Raw genomic sequence first — 23,517 nt, 5'->3', positions numbered from 1 at the left:
CTTATAGTTTTCATGTTATCCAACAATTTACATGCAAACAGATAAACAGACTTTGACTGATTAAAAATTCACCCCCAACAAAAAGTGGTCCAAGACAGAGGTCAGTTTTGGCTACTTGTTCTAGCACCTCAGATCACATATAAGAGGAATCTCTGATCCACAAGATGTAGTAGCGTCTAGGCGTTCTATTCAAGCATTCAAAATTAAACAGGAAAATTTCCAAATCCACTGTGAAAGAGCATATAAGAAGTGACAGTGGAAAGAAACAGAAATCTCTACTTTCTTGTGACCCTTGAGCACTCCGTGGAAAGTGATACATTTATCTATGAAAGTAGAATGAGAAAATATGGGATGTTTTGATTATTTCCTCTCCCAGCCAGGGGAAACAGATATTCCCTAAGCCAGTGAAGCAAACCTGACCTTGCTATTATGCCCAAGCAGCACTTTACCTGTTGCTTCCAAAGGAGAAGGTAAATAGAACTGCTGACTTGATGAACATATATATCCAGACTTCCAAATAAAACAAATTTGAAGACCATAATCATTGCATCAATTTCAGCCAATCATATCCCTTAGTTTGTCAACATTCCAAACACTCATAGCTTTGTTCAATATTCATAACAACTCAGCATTTTCTTACTGCTAAGCATGGTCTAAGTCACTTTAAAAATGAGAATATTTAAATTTGTAAGTTTACTTAAGAGTTTTTCTTACCCACATAGGGCATTTTTGGAAAATCAATATCTTCATACACCTAAAAAGTGGTTTTGTTTGGCTGCAATTTGATCATAAATTTATAGTCTTGAATTATCTTGTTCTGTGAAAGCAGAATGTTCTGTTTGCAAACACTATATAGTTCAAATTCTGAACACTTTAAATTCTTCTAATCGAATCTAAAAGTCCAAAATTATTTTTAAATAAACATATACTCACTTGGTTAGCTTTGTTAATTAGAACTTGTTTTGTTCAGTTTCAGTGTTAAAACTGATCCAAGTATTCTTTCAGGATTAGATTTAATTATCCATAACAGGCAAAATATCAACCTATCCCATATACTATGAATAGGATTCCATTGTTAAAAGCTTCATATATCTATATCTGTGTGTGTATATATCTAGACTATATATAACACACCAGATTGCAAAATAGTTTCAATTTTTTTCATTCTGAATCCTGATTTTCAACTGCTCTGAACATTTACAAAAACTCAAAGGCTGAACTTTCCATGGCCTGTCTGAGAACAAGTAATTTTTTCTTTTTAAGACCTGGGTAAACTGCATTAAGTCATTATATAAGTTAAAGGAAATGGAAAAAAAAAAAAAATCAGTCTTCCTGTTCTTCCATCAGCTGTTCTCATGCAGTTAACTCCAAAACAGCTCCACTTTGAAAGCTGCAACTTTGCATGCTAATAGTCCTTAATGGAGAGTAGCAGCTTAGTCGGGTTTTGACAAAGAGAAAAGTATTAGTGATTGAAAAATTTCTGAGCACGCTTACCGGTTATCTACCAAGATTTTTTTTTAACAGAGCCTCATGAAGTGACATCATAAAGTGAAGCTGGCAGAACTTAAAAGCTCCCTGTTTTGCCTCAATGGCCTCGTCTATGCTAGGGACTTTTAGGAGAGATTCCTGCAATTAGTGAAGCTGAACCGGCGGTAGCACTGGTGAGTTTTTTTCCCTAACACAGGTATGGCCAAAAGCACAAGGGCTGCTACTCCTGTGGCAATTTCCACCTTTCACTGAATCACAACAAAACTCTCCAAAAGGCTAATCAATAACAGGACGAGAAAAAGTTGTACATATAGAGCAAAATAAAAAAAATTAATCCATAATTTTAGTAATTTACAAATGTGTTGCATTTTCAGTATTCTGCAAACTATTTTTTTATTTATTTCTATTTTTTCCATTGTAAAGATGCAACCATTCTCCTATAAATTGGTATGCAGCTGCTCTGTTAACTTGACTTTACAAAAAAAATGACAAGGCAAAATTTCATAAAGAATAGAGAATCAATATCAGTCAGTACATTTGAGCAACTTTCAACCAAAAGAAGTTTTCCACTTATTTGGAGATGTACACTTTATTAAAAAATAAGTCATTTAAAGTTATCCAGAAAATTGAGTAGAGCTATGGTTCAAAACAGTAGTAAAGTATCTATACCCTCTGTTTTAATTTAGCCCTCACTTTCAATCAAAACAATCTACTGACATTATTCACAATACGGTTCATAAACAATCCATCATATATTTATTTAAAATACACTGTAGCATATCAGGTATTAATTTTAGTATATGTTCACTGAAATTATTCTTAAGCAACCTCCACACTCACCTGAGGAAGTTTCTTGTCTTCATCAGACAGACAGTCAATTGCATTATTAAATACTTCTTCAACCATCTTTTTTTCTTCATCTAAAAATGGAAACATCTACACATAAGCAAAATTTTTCCTGCAAATACCAGCATGTTCGTTTTGTAAACCATGTCAAATATAACTGATTACTTTTTATAATGTAACCTTTAAAATAGTTATGCTGAAAGTTAGGAAGTCAACATACATACTCAACTAGTTAAAGAAAGTGACCTCCTAAAGTTACCTTACTTGTACAATTGAAACACATGTATGAGGTACCAAGATAAAGGGTATAATTATGCAGCTGTACACTTAAACTAATTAAAAAAATGTTTTATTTACATGTAGAGGGGAGAATTTTTAATTGCAATGATTACAGTCTGATAGTTGTACATGTGGATTATGGGAACAAATATCCCGCTGCATGTGACAGTGAATGCTACAATTAATTACACTGCCAGCATTGTGCAAAGACAGTCTGACAGGTAGACAAGGTCCCTGCCCTGAAGAGTTCACAATCGACAATGACTTCTCTTACAACTCTCTATATACAGTTACTCCTAAGATTCTCAAAAAGTCTTAAATTCATCTTATTCTTTCCCCAAGTTAAGATAAAATGTTGGAGGGCTTTTTCTTTTGGGGAGGAGGGGGGATGAAGGAGGGGAGGGAGAACTGTTGAGCTGCTGAGGAAGATCAGTTTAGTTATGTGAGCAAAAAACACATTTTTCTGCTTCTGAGAAATTACTCAGATGCCAAACTCATAACTCAAAAGACAGGGAAGGGAGGTGGGTAACCACTTGGCATGTGGCCAATCCTTTCTCAACTTGTGCAACTGTTTCTGAAAGTAGCTGTACTATTACTGCTTTTCCAAGATGCACTGCAGGTAAAACTAAGGGCATGTCTACACAAACACCTACTTCATGGCAAACTGGGATGTAAATCTTCAGCGCTCCAGTGTGCCACGTACTAACTGCCTGGGTAGGCCTTGCTCTAATGGGCACTAAAAGTTCCCTAGGTCACACTGATGTACTGCTCATTCAAACCATAGAACATCAGTGTGCTCTAGGAAACAGAACACAGTAGCAGAGAGTCTACACAGTTAGTGCACTAGAGTACTATAGAATTACTGGGTGGCAAGCATGTGATTACGTACCTACGCCCTATCTAAGGTTCAGAATGAAAAGCCATCTCAACATTGTACACTCATTAGATCCTCTAGTGATGCCAGCAATTTCCAGCTACAATTAGCTAATTTATTAAGACTATATATAACTGAAAAGTTCTGCATTTCCATATCTATGTATTGTAAGTCTACTTTTTTCATATTAGATACAAAAGTCTGAAATAAAGTAGAGACCTGACTAGAAAGGCCTCTCACATAATTTATGCAAACCTACATTTAGAAATAAAACCACACTACAACTTATTTATCTGTACCTGTGTTGAAGTCTAATTTTGTCATCTGAAGGGCATAGGCTTCACAGTCTTTCTTACTGAAACTGAATATAATTACAGGCTGGAAATTCCTTTCCATGATCATCTTCACTATCTTAAATACATTTGATGGTCCTGCAAAGACAAAACATTATTTTAGAAATTACATTAGGAGAAAGTCTCTTAATGTAGACCAGTGGGTCCCAAACTTGTTCCGCCGCTTGTGCAGGGAAAGCCCCTGGCAGGCCGGGCCGGTTTGTTTACCTGCCACGTACGCGGGTTTGGCCGATCGCGGCTCCGGCCGATCGCGGCTCCTAGTGGCCGCGGTTCGCTGCTCCAGGCCAATGGAAGCTGCTGGAAGCGGCAGCACAAGTTTGGGAACCACTGATCTAGACACATGCACTAACAGCATTCTTGTTTGCAGTTTTAAAATAACTTAATTCATCTTTGTATTATATAAGAACCACTTTAAAATACAAGGTTTCAAACTCACCTTTTGTTCCTCCTTTCCTGCCCTTCTGATCTCCTTTTGCTAAGTCACCTGCATCTCTAAGTACTTGCATTGCTGTGTTAAAGTTATCTTCTCTGAAATCGCCCTAGAAATTAATGTGACTTTTGTAAGCAATTTGACCTCTCAATTAAAACTTTATAATGGGCCAGAAATAAGACATTTTAAGTCAGAATACAAAGCAAAAAAAATTTGAAATTTATAAAAAAAGTACTTACACTACCATAAGTCAGCCTGTGACCCCTTTTATTGGGGGAATGTAGAAGCACATTTGCATGCAAGGATATGAATTTAGAGAGAAATTAACAAAGCAGCAGCATACTATGCTGCCTCTTTTTGGCTCTGTATTAGGATACTGACATAACTGCTGGACCTTGAATTATGAGTAGCCTGATATGAGTCTAGTCCTTCTCCCAGTGACAATAGTTGCTATGAGTAGGGTCCTACCAAATTCACGGCCATGAAATCTGATCTCCACCATTGAAATCTGGCTGTTGTAGAGGAGACCAGATTTCACAGAGCTGAGTGGCCCAGAGAGTGGCAGCTGCTGGCTGGAAGTCCAGCTCTGAAGGCAGCACCTCTGACAGCAGCAGCGCACAAATGAGGGTGGCACGGTGTGGTATTGCTACACCCTTACTTCTGCGCTGCTGCTGGAGGCAGCCCTACCTTCAGAGCTAGGTGCCCAGCCAGCAGCTGTCCGCCGGCTGCGCCCAGCTCTGAAGGCAACAATGCAGAAGTAAGGATGGCAATATTGCGACCCTCTCCCCCCACAATAGCCTTGTTACACACCTCCATAACCCCCTTTTGGTTCGGTATCCCGCCCCCCCATTACAACACCGTGAAATTTACCATTTAAATATCTGAAACTGTGAAATTTACAGTTTTTAAAATCCTATGATTGTGAAATTGACCAAAATGGACTATGAATTTGGTAGGGCCCTAGCTATGAGATATGTATTTTAAGATTTTGTATTTCTGGATCACGAGTCCTTTTTATTTTTGTTTTTTCACATGCAGGGGAGAAACAGTGTTGAAAAATAAGGAAACACTGCAGAGATAATCAAGTCTGCGCCTCAAGAGGGGGAAGTTCCTACTCAAACTCTTGAGCACCTCAATGTGACACATCATACCCACCTGAATTTTGGGACACTAAATAAAATAATTGCTGTGTTCCATACCACTGTAATGTTTAACAGCAATCAGAGCACCATGGTCAGAAGGTTTTTTTTTTTGTTTTTTAAATGAAATGAAAGAGAGAGCGAGAGAGATATTATCCCACATAGAGCTATTTTGTCTGTCAAGCAGGGTAGGATAGGTTGAATTAGTGGTCACAATTTTTGCCACAAGTTAATGGGAGGGAGGAAATTCAAAGCCAAATTTTAAAAAGGACAGTCTCATAATTATTGAAAGCACAGACAATAATCTTTCAAATAAACTGACTAGGTCTTACATTTTCATCAACCACAAGGTGGAGTCCATCCCCCCCTGCTGGGAAAATATAATGTTGCAGAGGAGTAGGTCGATAATCTGTGTAAATCACATGGCAAGGCTAGGAGGGGAGAAACAAAACAATTTACTTCATCACTATTATAAATATGGTATTTATTCAAACAATAATTATAACCCCTTGACCATTTAAAATATTTTAAATCCCAAAACAACAAAAGATTGTGATCAGTCACACTTCTCTTATTAGAGCACAATCAGGAATGCAAACCCATGTTTGCTTTAGAGGCTCATACATCACTGTCTGCACTGAGAGTTGTTGTGTGGCAGGTTAGGGTGTGACTCTACAGTGCACCAGCTTGTATATGGACACTGCTATAGTGCAGTCAAAGTCCCAGAGTAAACTCAGTGTACTATGCCTTCAAGCAGCATTATTCTAAGGGCAAGCCTACACTGGCAGCGGTTTAACATGGCTTGTGTGGTCATGGCAGAGTGCTCTGAGAGATGTCTCCCAGTGCTCTAAAAAAACCCACCTCCACGAGGGGCGTAGCTCCCAATGCTGGTGCACTGACTACACTGGCGCTTTATAGCGCTGAAACTTTCTGTGCTCAGGGGTGTGTTTTTTCACACCCCTGAACAAGACAGTTGCAACGCTGTAAATTGCCAGCGTAGGCAAGCCCAGAGTGAGTCTGTCTCACTCATTCGCATGCAGGCACACACCCACGTTCACCCCCTTAACAGGTCTCCATGGACATATGCACGGCCAGTCTCTCCCCCCCGGTGGTGATCTGCTCTCAGCTGCCGGCTGCTCTAAGCAGACGTGCCCCGGCTGCCATGGAAGGGGCATGTGTTCCCCACAGATTTCTTTGCTCCCCCATTTTTCTGCAGGGTGCAGAATTCCCCCAGGATTAAGATTCAAACCCTGGCTTGCCATATAGTAACTTGCCATGAAGACAAGCTCTGATGGAAAGTTAGGCCTCAAACATATTATCCAAAAGAAGCTTTATATTGTACTACCAGCATCTCTTGGGGAAGAAAAAAATAATACAAATACTTTGCAGGAACACACAATTACAAGCTCAGTGTAGAAGCCTCAATTATTGGAGGGATACAGCAGTAAATAAGTCTCACTCCAATTTAATGGTTACAAAAAAACCCTATGACTTGACTTAAATGCTGAGACCTACCAGAATATAAAAATGGAAACAAAGGTTAAAAACTCTTAATTTCATTTCCACTTACTGTTACACATTGCAAAGAAGCTTGCATTGTACCCCCGCCCCACACCAAAAAGCACACAAAGTATTCCTTTTACAAAAGATTAAAAGGTCATCCGATGAAGTGAGCTGTAGCTCACAAAAGCTTATGCTCAAATAAATTGGTTAGTCTCTAAAGTGCCACAAGTACTCCTTTTCTTTAAAAGGCCACTGTGAATTTAAAAATTTTATTTTACACCAATTTCCTTTCCTAGGTTACTATAACTGGATTATTGAAACTGAGTGTTTTTAAATCCAACTCATGTTTCACGATTTATGTTTTTTACATTTTTGTCCTCTAGACAAATAAAAAAAAAATCAGTAATTTTCTATTTTCTCTCATACACCCCCCCCAACACACACACAGAGTGTCTTTTTGTTCATGTTCTCTGTGCTGCATTGTCTGGGATGTAAACACTACAGGGGAATGTTTATTTGTTTAAAACAACTCCTGCCATTAGGATTTTAAATATATAAACATGTATATTGTTTTACAAAACAGTAGATTTGTTTTTAGATAAGTCAAAATTTTCTGCCAATTTTGAGTTGACAACATTTCTTTAATTGAAGCTGTAAAAGCACCACAATCTATCTAGGAATACAGTTCCCATATACTTGTCAGATAGTCCACTTTTTAAGATACAGATCTTGTGGATCACACCCCACTCAACAATGACTCCAGACCTGTTTATGAAGATGGCAAATCCATTCAGCAAACTGGCGGGCATTCGGAATAGTGGCAGAAAGAAACACATAGTGAACGTTGTCAGGTAGCAAAATAATGGTCTCCTCCCAAACCACACCACGTTCTGAAAACAGAAGATGCACATGGCAAATTATATGAAGGCCCCACAAACTCCTTCCACCCCCTACTCCCCTGAGCTCAGAAGCTGGAGTACAGAAATAGTACACAAAAATCAAAAGGAGGCTTCTTCCTTGCCAAAAGGAATACAGACAGTTATGCACAAGTCTTATTACACACACTAAACTAGTAGAAATCAAACTGAAGAACGCATGAAGAAAGATGACAGCTTATCAGCAGCAAAGACAAAAAAAAATCAGAATTTTTTCCAAAGAAATGGTGAAGCAGACAGCAATATATCCCTACACAGTCTTTTCAAAAGCCCACTCCCAGAGGAATGGGGATGAAAAGAAAGTTCATTTTTCATGCTCATTCAAACCATGACCTCTCACCTGATGGAAACGCCAACATCTGTTTCTGTTCTATTTACAACTTTTATGTATTTGAAGAACTCTTGCACACAGCAAAAAAGTTAGATAACAATGTTAAAGGAATGTGGAATGGTGTGACAAAGTGCTGGGCAACAGCACCTATTGAGTTCCTGGGGCAAGCACTCTGGTCGCTGCAGCTCTAACTAATTATTCCAAGAGCAGACCTTATTAAGAAGAGCTGTGCCTAATTGATGAGCTAAGGAGGCTAATTAGGCAGATGATACAAAAGGCACGACAAGGAAGTAGGCTGGGGTGGGGAACCAGACAGACAGACACACTGCTTTTCCCTGAGGACTCCTCAGGACTGTTGGCGTAAGACTGTCCAGCATACAAGATGGTGGGAACCAACATTGTAAAGAAACCATACAGGTTGTTTTACCAACAAAAAGGTCTCTGAGCTATTTGTGGACTTCAGCAGAGGCAGGAGCGAGCAGGCCATGCCAGAGATGGGGAAAAGAATATACTATTTATTTCATAGTAAATTTGTAAATACACCATACCTGCATCTCTCATATAATGGATTTCATCAAATATAACCCAGGCAACTTCTCGCATAACCTCAGAACCTCTGTAGAGCATACTTCTCAAAATCTGAAGAAAATAAAAGAGCGTGAGTGATGCATGTAGCACTTTAACAGTAATTACTACTACTGAATGTACTCTGTTTTCAAGGATCTCCTTAAGAAAGTTTCACATAGAGATGTTTGGCTCATATTCATATAGTAATCATAGAACTGGAAAAAGACCTTGAGAGGTCATCTAATCCAGTCCCCTGCACTCAAGGCAGGACTAAGTATTATCTAGACCAGTGGCTCTCAAACTTTTTAACTGGTGACCGCTTTCACATAGCGAGCCTTTGAGTGTGAGCTCCCTTGTAAATTAAGAACACTTTTTTATATATTAACACCATTATAAACGCTGGAGGCAAAGCGGGGTTTGGGGTGGAGGTTGACAGCTCTTGACCCCCCATGAAATAACCTGATGAGCCCCTGAGCAGTAGCAACCCCCAGTTTGAGAAAGACCATTTCTGACAGGTGTTTGTCCAACCTGCTCTTAAAAATCCCCAATGATGGAGATTCCACAACCTCCCTAGACAATTTATTCCAGTGCTTAACCACTCTGACATTTAGGAAGTTTTTCCTAATGTCCAACCTAAATGGCCCTTGCTACAATTTAAGCCCATTGCTTCTTGTCCTATCCTAAGAGGTTAAGAACAACAATTTTTCTCCCTCCTCCTTGTAACAATCTTTTATGTACTTGAAAACTGTTATGTCCCCTCTCAGTCTTTTCTTCTCTAGACTAAACAAGCCCAATTTTTTCAATCTTCCCTCACTCAAGAGGTTATGTTTTCTAGACCTTTAATCATTTTTGTTGCTCTTCTCTGGACTTTCTCCAATTTGTCCACATCTTTCCTGAAATGTGGTGCCCAGAACTGGACACAATGCTCCAGTTGAGGCCTAAATCAGCACAGAGTAGAATGGAAGAATTACTTCTTGTGTCTTGCTCACAATACTCCTGCTAATACATCCCAGAATATTTGCTTTTTTTGCAACAGCATTACACTGTTGACTCATGTTTAGCTTGTGATCCACTAAGACCCCCAGATCCTTTTCCGCAGTACTCTTTCCTAAGCAGTCATTTCCCATTTTGTATGTGTGCAACTGATTGTTCCTTCTTAAGTGGAGTACTTTGCATTTGTCCTTATTGAATTTCATCCTATTTACTGCAGACCATTTCTTCAGCTTGTCCAGACCATTTTGAATTTTAATCCTATCCTCCAAAGTGCTTGCAACCCCTCCCAGCTTGGTATCGTCCGCAAACTTTGAACGTGTACTCTCTATGCCATTACCTAAATCATTGACGAAGATATTGAACAGAACCAGACCCAGAACCGATCCCTGCGGAACCCCACTTGTTATGCCCTTCCAGCATGACTGTGAACCACTGATAACTACTCTCTGGGAATGATTTTCCAACCAGCTTTGCACTCACCTTATAGTAGCTCCATCTAGGTTGTATTTCCCTAGTTTGTTTATGAGAAGGTCATGCGAGACAGTACCAAAAGCCTTACTAAAGTCAAGATATACCACATCTACCACTTCCCCCATCCATAAGGCTTGTTACCTGATGAAAGAAAGCTATCAGGTTGGTTTGACATGATTTGTTCTTGACAAATCCATGCTGACTGTTATTTATCACCTTATTATCTTCTAGGTGTTTGCAAATTGATTGCTTAATTATTTGCTCCATTATCTTTCTGGGTACAGAAGTTAAGCTGACTGGTCTGTAATTCCCCAAGTTGTTCTTACTTCCCTTTTTATAGATGGGCCCTTTTCCAGGCTTCTGAAATGTCTCCCGTCTTCCATGACTTTTCAAAGATAATTGCTAATGGCTCAGACATCTCCTCAGTCAGCTCCTTGAGTATTCTAGGATGGATTTCGTCAGGCCCTGGTGATTTGAAGATTTGAAGTAATTTCTGACTTGTTCTTTCCCTATTTTAGACTCTAATCCTACCTCATTTTCACTGGCATTCACTGTTAGACATCCACTCACCACCAATTTTTTTGGTGAAAACCGAAACAAAGAAGTAATTGAGCACCTCTGCCATTTCATAGATACTAAGGTCAGAAGGGACCATTGTGATCATCTAGTCCGACCTCCTGCACAACACAGGCCACAGAATCTCACCCACCCGCTCCTGCGAAAAACCTCTCACCTATGTCTGAGCTACTGAAGTCCTCAAATCGTGGTTTAAAGACTTCAAGGAGCAGAGAATCCTTCAGCAAGTGACCTGAGCCCCATGCTACAGAGGAAGGCGAAAAACCTCCAGGGCCTCTTCCAATTTGCCCTGGAGGAAAATTCCTTCCCGACCCCAAATATGGTGATCAGCTAAACCCTGAGCATATGGGCAAGATTCACCAGCACGATACCCAGGAAAGAATTTTCTGTAGTAACTCAGATCCCACCCCATCAGGCCCATTTACCATGACTATTTAAAGATCAATTAATTACCAAAATCATGTTATCCCATCATACCATCTCCTCCATAAACTTATCGAGTTCCACATTTTCTGTTATTGTCTTTCCCCCCCTCATTGAGTAACGGGCCTACTCTGTCCTTGGTCTTCCTCTTGCTTCGAGTGTATTTGTAGAATGTTTTCTTGTTTCCTTTTATGTCCCTAACTAGTTTGTTCTTGTTTTGTGCTTGTGCTTTTCTAATTTTGGCCCTACATACTTGTGTTATTTGTTTATATTTATCCTTTGTAATCTGACCGAGTTTCCACTTTTTGTAGGATTCTTTTTTAAGTTTTAGATCATTGAAGATCTCCTGGTTAAGCCAGGGTGGTCTCTTCCACACTTCCTATCTTTCCCACGCAGTGGGGTAGTTTGCTCTTGTGCTTTTAATAATGTCTTCTTGAAAAACTACCAACAGTCTTCAATTGTTTTTCCCCTGAGACTTGCTTCCCATGGGATTTTACCTACAACTCCCTGAGTTTGCTAAAGTCTGCCTTCTTGAAATCCATTGTCTTTATTGTGCTATTCTCCCTCCTGCCATTCCTTAGAATTGTAAACTCTACCATTTCATGATCACTTTCACCCAAGTTGCCGTCCACTTTCAAATTCTCAACCAGTTCCTCCCAATTTGTCAAAATCAAATCTAGAACAGCCTCTCCCCCAGTAGCTTTCTCCACCTTCTGAAATAAAAAATGGTCTCCAATACATTCCAAGAACTTGTTGGATAATCTGTGCCGTGCTGTGTTATTTTCCTAACAGATGTTTGGGTAGTTGAAGTCCCCCCATCACCATCAAAGTCCTGTGCTTTTAATGATTTTGTTAGCTGTTTCAAAAAAAGCCTCATCCACCTCTTCTTCCCGGTTAGGTGGTCTGTAGTAGACCCCTAACCAGGATATCACCCTTGGTTTTAACCCCTTTTATCATTACCCAGAGACTTTCAACAAGTCTGTCTCTTATTTCTATCTCAACCTCAGTCCAAGTGTATACATTTTTAATATATAAGAGAACACCTCCTCCCTTTTTCCCCTGCCTGTCCTTCCTGAGCAAGCTGTAACCTTCTATACCAATATTCCAGTCATGCGTATTATCCCACCAAGTCTCCATGATGCCAACTAGGTCATAGTTGTGTTTATTTACCAGCATTTCAAGTTCTTCCTGCTTATTCCCCATACTTCTTGCATTAGTATACAGACATCTAAGATACCGATTTGATTTCTGCCCCCCTCAGTTCTGTCTCGTCTCTCCCTTATTTCTGCTGTAACAGCCCATGCCCCCCCACAAATTCCAACCCTTCTCCCAGGTCTCCATGTTTTTGACTTACCTGTGGGCTTTGGTCACCTGCCCCTGTTGAACCTAGTTTAAAGTCCTCCTCATAAATTAAGGTAATATGAAACCTTAATTTGCAATTAAAAAAATTACACATTTAGAGGTAGGTTATTAAAAAGAATATCAAATCTGTAGCAAGCTGCTCCTAGAAATAATTATAAAATACTCCTCACAATACATGCTAATCATCAAACTCAGCAACATGATTTGAACCTGTTCCCCCCGAGATATAGTGAAGGAACAAGGGGCTGAATTACCATTAAATTTCAGGACCAGTTCAGCTTAATGTTCTTTTAAACCTTCACTTACCCCAAAGATGCCACACAGGTAATTACTACGTTAAGGGGAAATCCTTTAAAGTCTAAGAGTTCTTCCCACTCAAGTTTCTCTCCTGAAAAATATTTACTTCTTTAAAGTGACTTCTGATTATTCCCTGAGTAAATGCATACAGTGAACTGCAGGTCTGTGTTCCACAGACTTCTAAGACAGAAACATTACAAAGACTTATTATCAATGCTGCCTTAGTCACAGTGGGGTGAGTCATAAGATCCTGAGGAACTGACACGCAAGCTAATGTAATATGTCAAAGCACTCTAATCTACTGATGCAGAGGATGAATGGAAGTAGCATTCCTTTTAAAAACTGATCCCCAAAAGCTATAAAAAAAACCTTGCTAACTTTAAGTGCCTCAGTCCTACCCAAATAAAAACTTAAAGTCCTCAACATCTAGGACAGTGTTTCCCGAACTGTGGGTTGTGACTAATGAAAGGGTGCCATAGGAGGATGAAGTGAGCTGTAGCTCACGAAAGCTTATGCTCAAATAAATTTGTTAGTCTCTAAGGTGCCACAAGTACTCCTTTTCTTATAGGAGGTCTTGAGACTCTTGCAGCTCCTGTCCCTCCTGTCCCTCTTTACTGCAGGTGTTGCAACCTGGCCTCTGGCACATGGGATCACAACTCCACTCACTCAAAGTTGGGCTGGCCACCCCATTATCGGGGAACAGGGCCTAACCTGAGCAGCACTGCAACGTGACCCCATATGCCAGAGGCCAGGTCGCAACACCCAAAGTGGGAAACTGAGCCCAATCAGCTCCACGGGACAGGAGCCACAGGAGCTGCTGCTGCAGGATCAGTGCAGAGTGAGCTTGCTCTACAGCTCCCCCACTTGGGCCTCCCATCCCCCAGGGTCAGGAACTGACCTGCTTTAGCCACTTAACATATTGAGACTCCCCAACAGGTCCCTGGGGATGCATTAAGTAAGCCAAAAGGAGGTCATGGCATAAAAAAGTCTGGGAACCACTGATCTAGGATATGGACTCCTAATTTTCCCCAGGTGTTAAGAAATTTTGGAAAGACCATCTGGAGAGCAACAATCTAAGTCAGGTGGGAAATCAAGACACCATTTTTTATATAAGCCTGGACCACTTTATCACTGTGAAATATGGTGACAAGAAATCAGCTATTATCATATGCAACACTCACTCTTCTTACAGATGTAACTTATTGAAAATACTGTCTTTAATAACAGGTGGAATCTTCAAAGGTGTCAAAAAGAGACTCCATCAACCCTGTCAGCACCAGGTTGAAGTACCATTTTGCAATGGCCTTTCTGACTAATGGGAAGATTGACATTTCAGGAGTCTTGTGACTTGACTTAAAAAGAACAGAACTGTTAACTGACAGATATGGTGAGCGTACACACAATTGCACCTTCATAGAAAAACAGGAGAGGATGAGAAGCCACATTTAATAAACAACCTAGAAGAGAATATGGATACAGATTAGCTGCTCACAGAGAAAGAAATTTCAGAGCAGAGGGCTTTTTGGACTACAATAAAATCTCTTGCACTTCCACAGAGCATGTCAGACCAAAATTAGTTAGCCTCCTGTGAACACACAATGAGGTCACTGAGATGTTCAGATATTCCTGAAAGAGCTGGTCTGACGACACCACTAATAGAAACAGAAGCTTCGCTAAAAGATCCATTCATCAGCACAATCTAGACCAGTGTTTCAACCTCTTTGTGCGGGTGACGCTCTTTGGACTTAAAAAAAAAAGTGTGACCCCCTCCCCCGTCTACTTCAAAAAAAATTGCAACCCCTTACCCAGAGCTGAAGCATTTCACATCGCTGTCCGTTACCAAACAAAGTTTGAAGAGAGACAGCTCCATTTCTTGAGTCAGATCTACCACGGTCTAATTAAAGGACCATGCACATCATCTCAAACCTGAAAAAGTCAGGCACCAGCCCCACAAAGGCATTGTCTTCTGATAGAGTTGGTGGGAATGAGAAACCTCTTAACTGCTGAGGAAGACATGGAAGCTCTGCTGCCCACTGGCGCAAGCTTGAGATGTGAAGCCCTTACACAATAAGCAGTGATCTAGACTTCCCCAGGCAGAGGAAACAACAGGTATGTGAATCCACAGGGAAGCATGAGACATACTACTGAAGTAAAACCTTAGTGACTTGATTGGCCATGAGAAAAAAAGGTTGAAGGATCATACATATAGAATAAAAATGTAATGTGTAATGGGGCACACTACCTAATATTTACTAACTAGCTAAACTACAATTTAACAGTAAATATGGAAGCATTACCATTCACCTAGAGCTAACTAAGAAAAGGAAGAAACTGTAATGTTTGGGGCCACATTGCCCTTTTACAATCTGGTTCCAAAAATTCATACTTAGAAAGCAGCCCTAACAGGCTCTTCTTTCCAGAAGATTCCTGAGGCACCAGAAAACCTAGGACGCATCTCAAAAATGTGAACATACAGCGGTCATTTCAAAATAGTTCATTCCCCCCCACACACAATAATCAGAAGGCAGGGGAGAATGTGAGGGCAGAGGGAACTTAAAATGTTGTGGTATTTTTAACGTAATTCACCCAGTATAGTCTTTGTTGGAAATCTTTCTGTTTCAGCCATTCTCAACAGCATGGGCCAAAAGTACTCCAACAGAGACAAAAAGGAACAGCAAAAGGACTAAGTACTACCTACTTAAACATACCTCTGTTGTCATTACAAGACAAGAAGCTGTAGGATTAATGGTGACATCCCCAGTCATCAAACCAACATCCTGAAATTCTTCATACATCTCACGATATTTCTGGTTACTCAGAGCTTTAATAGGACTAGTAAATATCACACGCTGTTTCTCCCTCAGAGCCAAGGCAATCGCATACCTACAATATAATATTAAATACATGTGAGACATTTACACCTTTCTACCCTTCCATGAAAAGTAAAAATCTAACACAGAAGACTGGTAACAAAATAGGAAGCCTTTCACCTGTTGGTTACCAGCTTCAATTTAATCCAAGCTGGTAGAACTTATATATCATTGCACAGAGACTCTGTAAGTTACACTTGGCAAATTAGATTTGTTAAATAAATTAAAGTAGTGACTGTGACAGGTTATCCCCCACTCCACGGTGCCACCTGATATACTGGGGTACCACTGAGATTGCCTGTTCCACCAGTCTGGGCTCCCTTACACTGACCTGCTGAGCCAGGCCCTCAAGCCTCCTCCAGCACACACAGGTAGGGACACACCCAGATGCAGAAAGACACAGACACTGAGATCAACTCTGCATGGAAAAACTCAGGTAGGGAATTGTCCAGCACTCAAGTGCACACGTCCTCCAGAATGTAAACCCAAAATTCTATTGTCTTGCGCTGCACAGGGAACTGTACAGCTTAAGCTAATTGAAATTTGCCTCCTCCCTCAATGTGGAGGAAGATATGCACAGCTTTTGCCCCCCCCCAGTTATGAATTTCACAAAATTGTTTCAGAGAAAACAAAGCCAAGTTGATTAACTACAAAGGTAGATTTTAAGCGATTAAAAGGAATAGCAAACAGATCAAAGCAGATTACTGAACAAATAAAACACACACCAAAACTAAGCTTAATACACTAAAGAAACTGGTTACAAGCTGTGTTCCCTGTAAGCTGCACGCTTGGGCGGCCACCCAGCTCATTAGCAGAGCACATACTACCAGCAGCATGTGCTCTGTCCTACAGCTGTTCCCGGGACCCTCCTGCTGTGTGGGGGCGGGGGGGGGGGGGAGGAGAGAGAGAGAGAAGAGGGAAGGGGAGGAGGGTGCTGATCTGAGGGTGTCCCCCTCTCCCCACCCCTGTACCCCATCTCCACAGAGCAGGGGAGAGGGGTCACAGCCTGGCTCAGGACTGAGTCAGGACTCAGAGCTGCTGCAGTGATTGGTGAGTGCCTTTCTTAAAGAGACAGTGCACTGTTTCTGAGATTTCCCCAGCAGCCAGTTCAGAGTCTCTCTCTCCACTCTGTCACACACATGGTCTCTGTCACACACACGCTGTGCCACACACATGCACGCATACGCTCTCTCTTTCACACTCACCTCCCAACCCATACTTGTATTATTGTTGTTACTTCTTGGTACTTCCTGCAATGCACACATATTGTCTAATTTTATTCTTTCAAACTGTTATTTTAGTGTTTTGGCTGATCTATGCATTTCATAATTTTTATTTCTCTTACACTTAAATTTAATTCTTTGAATAGTGAGTCCTAAAATGCCTAACCTGTCTGGGCTGAAATAATTATCCCTATGGTAACTTTAAAAAAATATATATTATATCTAGGTTTTGTGCTTCTACTGGTATGGCGTACATTTCTCGGTGCACATAACTAAATTTATTCCACACATGGATGGAAAAAATTAGAGGGAAAGTTTGTTACGAGCAGTAATTCACCCTAAATGTTGTTTTAGGCACTTCTTTCACAGGCCAGCCACCTTTTCCAGCCTGGGCTCAGCTCTTCTCCCACCCTTTTGTCTTTGTTTCTTCGGCCTTGTCTACCCTGGCAAGTTTCTGCGCAGTAAAGCAGCTTTCTGCATTGTAACTCCCGAGGCATACACATGGCCAAGCCACTTAGTGTGCAGAAAATGTGCAGTTGCAATGCTGTTAAAAAAAAAAAAACCCACACCACCCTGACAAAAGGCGCACAGCTTTCTGCACCAGGGCTACAGCGCAGCGGTGCCAGTGTGGACATCCTGGTCAATGACAGTGCTGAAACTGGCCTCCGGGAGGTGTCCCATAATACCTGTTCTTGCCTCTCTGGTCATCAGTTTGAACTCTACTGCCCTGCCCTGAGGTGACCAACCGTCATCCCCACCATGTAAATTCCTTTGGAATTTTGAAAGTCCCCTTCCTGTTTGCTTGGTGACGCGTGCAGCGATCTCAGCGCATCTTTCCAGGTGGACGTGCCTGCTCCACGTACCAGGCGATCCCCAGCTTGGAGCAATGCAGAGCTGCTGGACCTCATCAGCATTTGGGGAGAGGAGGTTGTCCAGTCCTAGCTGCGCTCCAGCCGTAGGAATTATGATACCTATGGACAGATTTCACGATGCATGACAGAAAGGGGCCATGACCAGGACACACTGCAGTGCAGGTCAAAGTGAAGCAGCTGTGGAACGCTTACCACAAGGCGCGGGAGGCAAACCACTGCTCTGGTGCTGCGCCCCCGAGCTGCTGGTTCTACAAAGAGCTGGACGTGATACTCGGTGGTGACCCCACCTCCATTGTGAAGACCACTGTGGATACTTCAGTGGCTCACGTGCCAGTCGAGAGTGGACTGAGCCAGAAGGAAATCTTGGACGAGGATGTGGAGGGGGACCCAGAGGCAGAGGACAACTTGCAGGTCAGAGATGCATGCAGCCAGGAGCTCTTTTCTACCCCGCAAGAGACTAGCCAGTCATAGCTGTCAGCTCATGGCGAAGCACAAACAAGAAAGGAAGCCCCTGGTAAGTGGATTTGATTTTGGGAATCACTGAAGTGAGATTTTGGGGGAGATTTGGAGAGTTGCAGAAAGCAGGCTTGTGTCCGTATGATGTGTGTATCACCACATGCCTTGTCTAAGCGGCGGAACAGACTGTTCATTGACTCTCTCACTTCATGTGAATCTGCCTCAGATCTCCAGGAAACTCTCATGGAGATACTGGGCAATCTGCTGCTGCAGCTTCTTTGGCAGAGCTGCTTTGTTTCTTGCCCCACGAATGGTAACTTTCCCACACCACTCTGCCATCACTGGGGGTAGGGGGACGGATGGACGGACCATTGCTGCACACAAGCAAGCCACATAAGGGCCAGAGCAGAAGCCGCAGTCTTGGAAAAGACCCTCCCTTGATTCCCTGTTCACCCTCAGCAGCGAGAGATCTTCCATAATGAACAAAGCCTGCAGAAAATGTGGGGACAGGAATGATTATAGACCCCCCCCCTACAGTGCTGGCTCTCCCCAAGAGCCATGTGCCCAGTGAACAGTAGGGTCTGGGAACAATGATTTACCCTGCTCCTGTGGCTACTCACCATTTTGGGGGTCTTGTGGCTCATGTGTGATTGCCTGGGGTCAGCCAGTAGATGTTTCCAGCAGTCATCCCGGGCGGGGATTTAGTGAAGAACGAACCCCGATTAACTTATTTCCCTGCCTTAAATAGGATTTACATATGGCACGAATCCTTTGTTTCCCAGTTTGATCCCCACCCCCTATTAGTAGAAAAATACTAGTAGTCCAAGATGAAGTTCAATACCAGGTGACATGATCACATGATCCTGTAGTGTCACAGCAACCTGAGTCAAAGACCATTTGAAGCATCACAGGAAAATGGGAGATTAGCATCTTCAAAGCCAGACTGATTGCATTTTGTCTGGTGAGCCTTCCCCAGGTTCAAACGCTTTTGTAATTGATACATAGTCAATATTCCTAACTGTAGATACAAAAATGGTACGTGCATACAAATAGGATAATCACATTAAGCAAATCATAACCTTTTCAATGATACCTCACGTGACTTATCTTGCACAAAGAACATTAGTTATGCCATATTCATATCATAACAATATTTCTATGAAGAATATGGGGTGTAGTGTCACAGTGAAATATTACAGAAGATATTATCAGAAAAAAATTGAGAGAAACCATTGAATGTGAACAAAGGCCAAGCTACTGTTTTATCTCAAGAGGTGCTCTCTCCAGTTAAGGGGAGAAGCCTCTTATTCCCAAATGAAAGCACAGGGGAAAATTTATAGAACTCCTTCCCATGCCCTTATACACATTCTGTGGTTAAATAGCAGACATCAGCCTACAAAGAAGACAAACCATTACCTCTCAACAAAAAACAAACAAAATAAAAATCAACTATTTGACTATGAATTACAGCCTAGAGGGAGAAAACATAACTGGCGATTTTCTAAAATCAGTCAACCTGTGGAACTTGTTGCCAGGGAATGTTATGCAGGCCAAAACTGTAACAGGGTTAAAAAAAAAATTAGATAAGTTCATGTTGGATAGGTTCATCTATGGTGTCAAGGTTCCTCCCCCACTCTGAACTCTAGGGTGCAGATGTGGGGACCTGCATGAAAAACCTCCTAAGCTTATCTTTACCAGCTTAGGTCAAAACTTCCCCAAGGTACAAAATATTCCACCCTTTGTCTTTGGATTGGCCGCTACCACCACCAAACTAATACTGGTTACTGGGGAAGAGCTGTTTGGACGCGTCTTTCCCCCCAAAATACTTCCCAAAACCTTGCACCCCATTTCCTGGACAAGGTTTGGAAAAAGCCTCACCAATTTGCCTAGGTTACTACAGACCCAGACCCTTGGATCTTAAGAACAATGAACAATCCTCCCAACACTTGCACCCCCGCTTTCCTGGGAAATGTTGGATAAAAAGCCTCACCAATTTGCATAGGTGACCACAGACCCAAACCCTTGGATCTGAGAACAATGAAAAAGCATTCAGTTTTCTTACAAGAAGACTTTTAATAAAAATAGAAGTAAATAGAAATAAAGAAATCCCTCCCAGCTTTTGAAAGTATCTTGTCTCCTCATTGGTCATTTTGGTCAGGTGCCAGCGGGGTTACCTTTAGCTTCTTAACCCTTTACAGGTGAGAGGAGTTTTCCCCTGGCCAGGAGGGATTTCAAAGGGGTTTACGCTTCCCTTTACATTTATGACATATGGCTATTAGCCAAGACGGTCAGGCATGCAACTCCATGGTCCGGGCATCCCTAGCCTCTGACTGCCAGAAGCTGGGAGTGGACAACATGGGATGGATCACTCAATTATTGCCAGTTCTGTTCCCTCTGAAGCACCTGGCATTGACCACTGTGGGAAGACAGGATAGGATATTGAGCTAGATGAATCATTGGTCTGACCCAGTATGGCTGTTCTTATGTTCATTCTACATAAAAAACATCAACAGAAGCAGACTGTTTCAAAAATAAAAAATAAATTTAAAAAATCAAGTCTAAAAGTGGAGAAATCCTCCACCACTGTCACTTGCTAAGCACGATGAAGAAAATAACTTTTGTTTTACATTTTAACACACATCTGAGTGGTCAAAATATTTGTAAATCATTAAGTCACACCTTACTACTGGCAACAGACTACTTTAGAAAGTGTGACTGATGCTACAGAACTTTTAAAAGTTTTCCTCTTGAGTCTGATACATAATTCAGCAGAACTAACAGGGGAAACGCCACACTATTCACTCTTACAAAAATCTATCACAAAATTACTTACTCTGCACACACAGTTTTGCCAGCTGATGTATGAGCTGACACTAAAACAGACTGATTGTTATCCACACAAAGAATGGCTTCTCTTTGAAAAGCATCAAGAATGAATGGATATTCCTAAAAAGAAAAAAAAAAAAATGCATTTAAAAGCAACATACTTTATAGCTTAAATTTTGTTGTTTTCCAGACCGACCTAATGAGCAAATTCAGCCTCAAGCAAAATTTATGACTAGTTACCATCTCATTCCACTTGAAAATAGTATTTTATAATAGTTTTTTTATTTAGATTTTGGATTAACTTACTCTGACAGTTAAGTTTGCGAGTCTCAGCCAGATCCGTAACTGTTGTAAAATGGCAAATCTAGGCCTTTATATGTTTAGATTTTGTATGGCGTCTATTACAAAAATAAAAGAAGAACAAACCCACAGTTTATACCACTGGAGCCACTGAATGATGCTGCCAAATGGGTGATGGAAACCAAATCAGAGCAATCTCTCCATCTAGCTCTAACTAAAATTACATTAAAGACAAACATTAATCTACTCATTCAGTGCAGAGACCACTTTTTAAAGATTTCCCTTTACTTCACTGCTGCTGATAGGGCCCATTTATCTCCATTTATCTACTTATAGCCTACAGGCTATAAATCTGTATTTTTTTTTTCTTTTAAATCTATCACACACCTTTGAAGCTTTTCCAGTTCTTGGCTTGAGGGCTATGAAGTCTTCATTTGCAGGAAGTGCAACCTAACAAAAACAGAAAAAAACACCAAGTTTTAGAATGCTTTGTGTTCAAGGTGATTCTTAATTACAATGCAGCCACTCTGACTCAAACTACTATTCAATTAGTACTATCAAGCTAAACAGAGTGGGTCAGGACTCAGGAGACAAACAAAACACAGGAATTTACTTTTGACTTTTCAACTTCTATAACACTGCTTCTTATGTTTTGACATGTCAAATGTTCCCTCTTCTTCAAACCCATCTTTTCAAGCAATCACTAATAAATTCCATTCCCTCCTTTTCCTGGTGTATTATCTACTGTTTTGTCTTGTCTTAGATTGTTAGAAATTCAGGATAAGGAATGTTGCAATATATGACTGTAAATGACTGTTTACTACTCCTAAGGAAAATCTGCATCAAAAAATTTAGAATTCTGCACACAATATTTTAATATTATGCATATTATTAGTCAAAGTAACACAATATAATCACAACCGTTTCAATTATTTTGGCAGTGTATTTCAAAATACCTGTCAGCAAGTATGTCTGTAACAATACAGACAACAAAAAAGATTCAGGAAATGTTTTTTTGATAAATAGATTCCTTACAAGGCATATTAATACAGAACTTGATGTATCTTTGTTGACAATTGTCTTCTGTTTCAGTGAAATTAAATATTTCATTTAAACAAAGTCATTATACATAAGTATTGTAACGACCTGACCTAAGACGGCGCTAGCATCTGTCATGCCTTGTCCAAGTTCAAGCTTCTGTGTGTATTGTAAGGTTTTTGGGTCACACCACTGTAGTGGGAAGGGGGATTGGTGAGTTAGCGGTAGTTTAATGGTAGGATAGGGGGTGATTAGCATGGGGAAGAGAAACCCCCAAGTAGAGACCCCTTTCACGCTCTCCAACGTTACACACTCTTGGTAACAAATGTGCGGTCTTTGAGTAATAACTCAATTAAACTACAATACAGAAAAAAAAGTCCCAATAACTATTCAGCATTTCCTAAAGGTCAAGGCAAGTGCGTGCACACACATTTGTGTGGATTGGGTTGTGTGCACAGTTCTCCAGCCAACATCTCTTTGTCTCCGGAAGTAGTAGGTGTGCCCCTATTCCAGGCACAGACAGGAGTGTTGGGGAGGCAGGAGGAAGCAATACCTGGGAGGGTCCAGGCTGGCAGGGACTAAAAGAGGAAGGACAGCGCCACTAGGATCAGACATGTGCAGAGTGGTGCTCAGGATGAAGTGCTACTGTACAGTGTGAGAGCAACTGCTGCACCCATCGAGAGAGCCTGTGGTTCCAGCCTGTGTGTAAGCGGAGTTATAGGTCTAGAGAAGCTCAGTTAATAGGGCTAGAGAGACAGCTGTGAGTAGTGCTAATATAGGGGGTCAGAGTGTGGGAGCACTGTTAGCTCAGTTAGCAAGGGTTTATTGTTTTGGCACAGCACATGTCAACAGAAGCTTAGAGTGCCATAAGAGGGAAATAAAAAGCTCCCTGAGCCATGCATTGGAATTCAACATCTGTCCATTATTGAAACAAAAAATTAGAGAAACCCTGCAATGTCACAGTACATACTAAACAGCCTATTCACTGCTCAGATCCTTTTGCGCTCTCCAAAAATACACATTCTTGGTAACAAATGTCCTGTCTTTGAGTAATAAACTCATTTA

The 23,517-nt window shown here is 41.0% G+C and overlaps 1 protein-coding gene across 5 annotated transcripts in view; it reads right to left on the bottom strand.

Moving 5' to 3' along the window:
* Nucleotides 1–23,517, bottom strand: part of MTREX (Mtr4 exosome RNA helicase) — a 102,394-nt gene that overhangs the window by 70,795 nt on the left and 8,082 nt on the right. For 3 of the 5 annotated variants that reach the window (XM_073343938.1, XM_073343939.1, XM_073343937.1), the window contains exons 4-12: nt 21,802–21,864; nt 21,122–21,234; nt 15,576–15,750; nt 8,727–8,817; nt 7,678–7,802; nt 5,742–5,840; nt 4,277–4,379; nt 3,787–3,918; nt 2,329–2,408 (exon numbers count right to left, since the gene is read on the bottom strand). In XM_073343938.1, coding sequence (XP_073200039.1) covers nt 2,329–2,408; nt 3,787–3,918; nt 4,277–4,379; nt 5,742–5,840; nt 7,678–7,802; nt 8,727–8,817; nt 15,576–15,750; nt 21,122–21,234; nt 21,802–21,864 — 981 coding nt within the window. The other 2 variants (XM_073343941.1, XM_073343940.1) reach the window with 2 other exon arrangements.

This window comes from Lepidochelys kempii, chromosome 5 (genome assembly GCF_965140265.1).
Source record: "Lepidochelys kempii isolate rLepKem1 chromosome 5, rLepKem1.hap2, whole genome shotgun sequence".
In the NCBI taxonomy this organism is placed as follows: domain Eukaryota; kingdom Metazoa; phylum Chordata; order Testudines; family Cheloniidae; genus Lepidochelys; species Lepidochelys kempii.
Note: the sequence above shows the minus strand (reverse complement) of the source record. Positions and strands in the feature narration are given on the sequence as shown.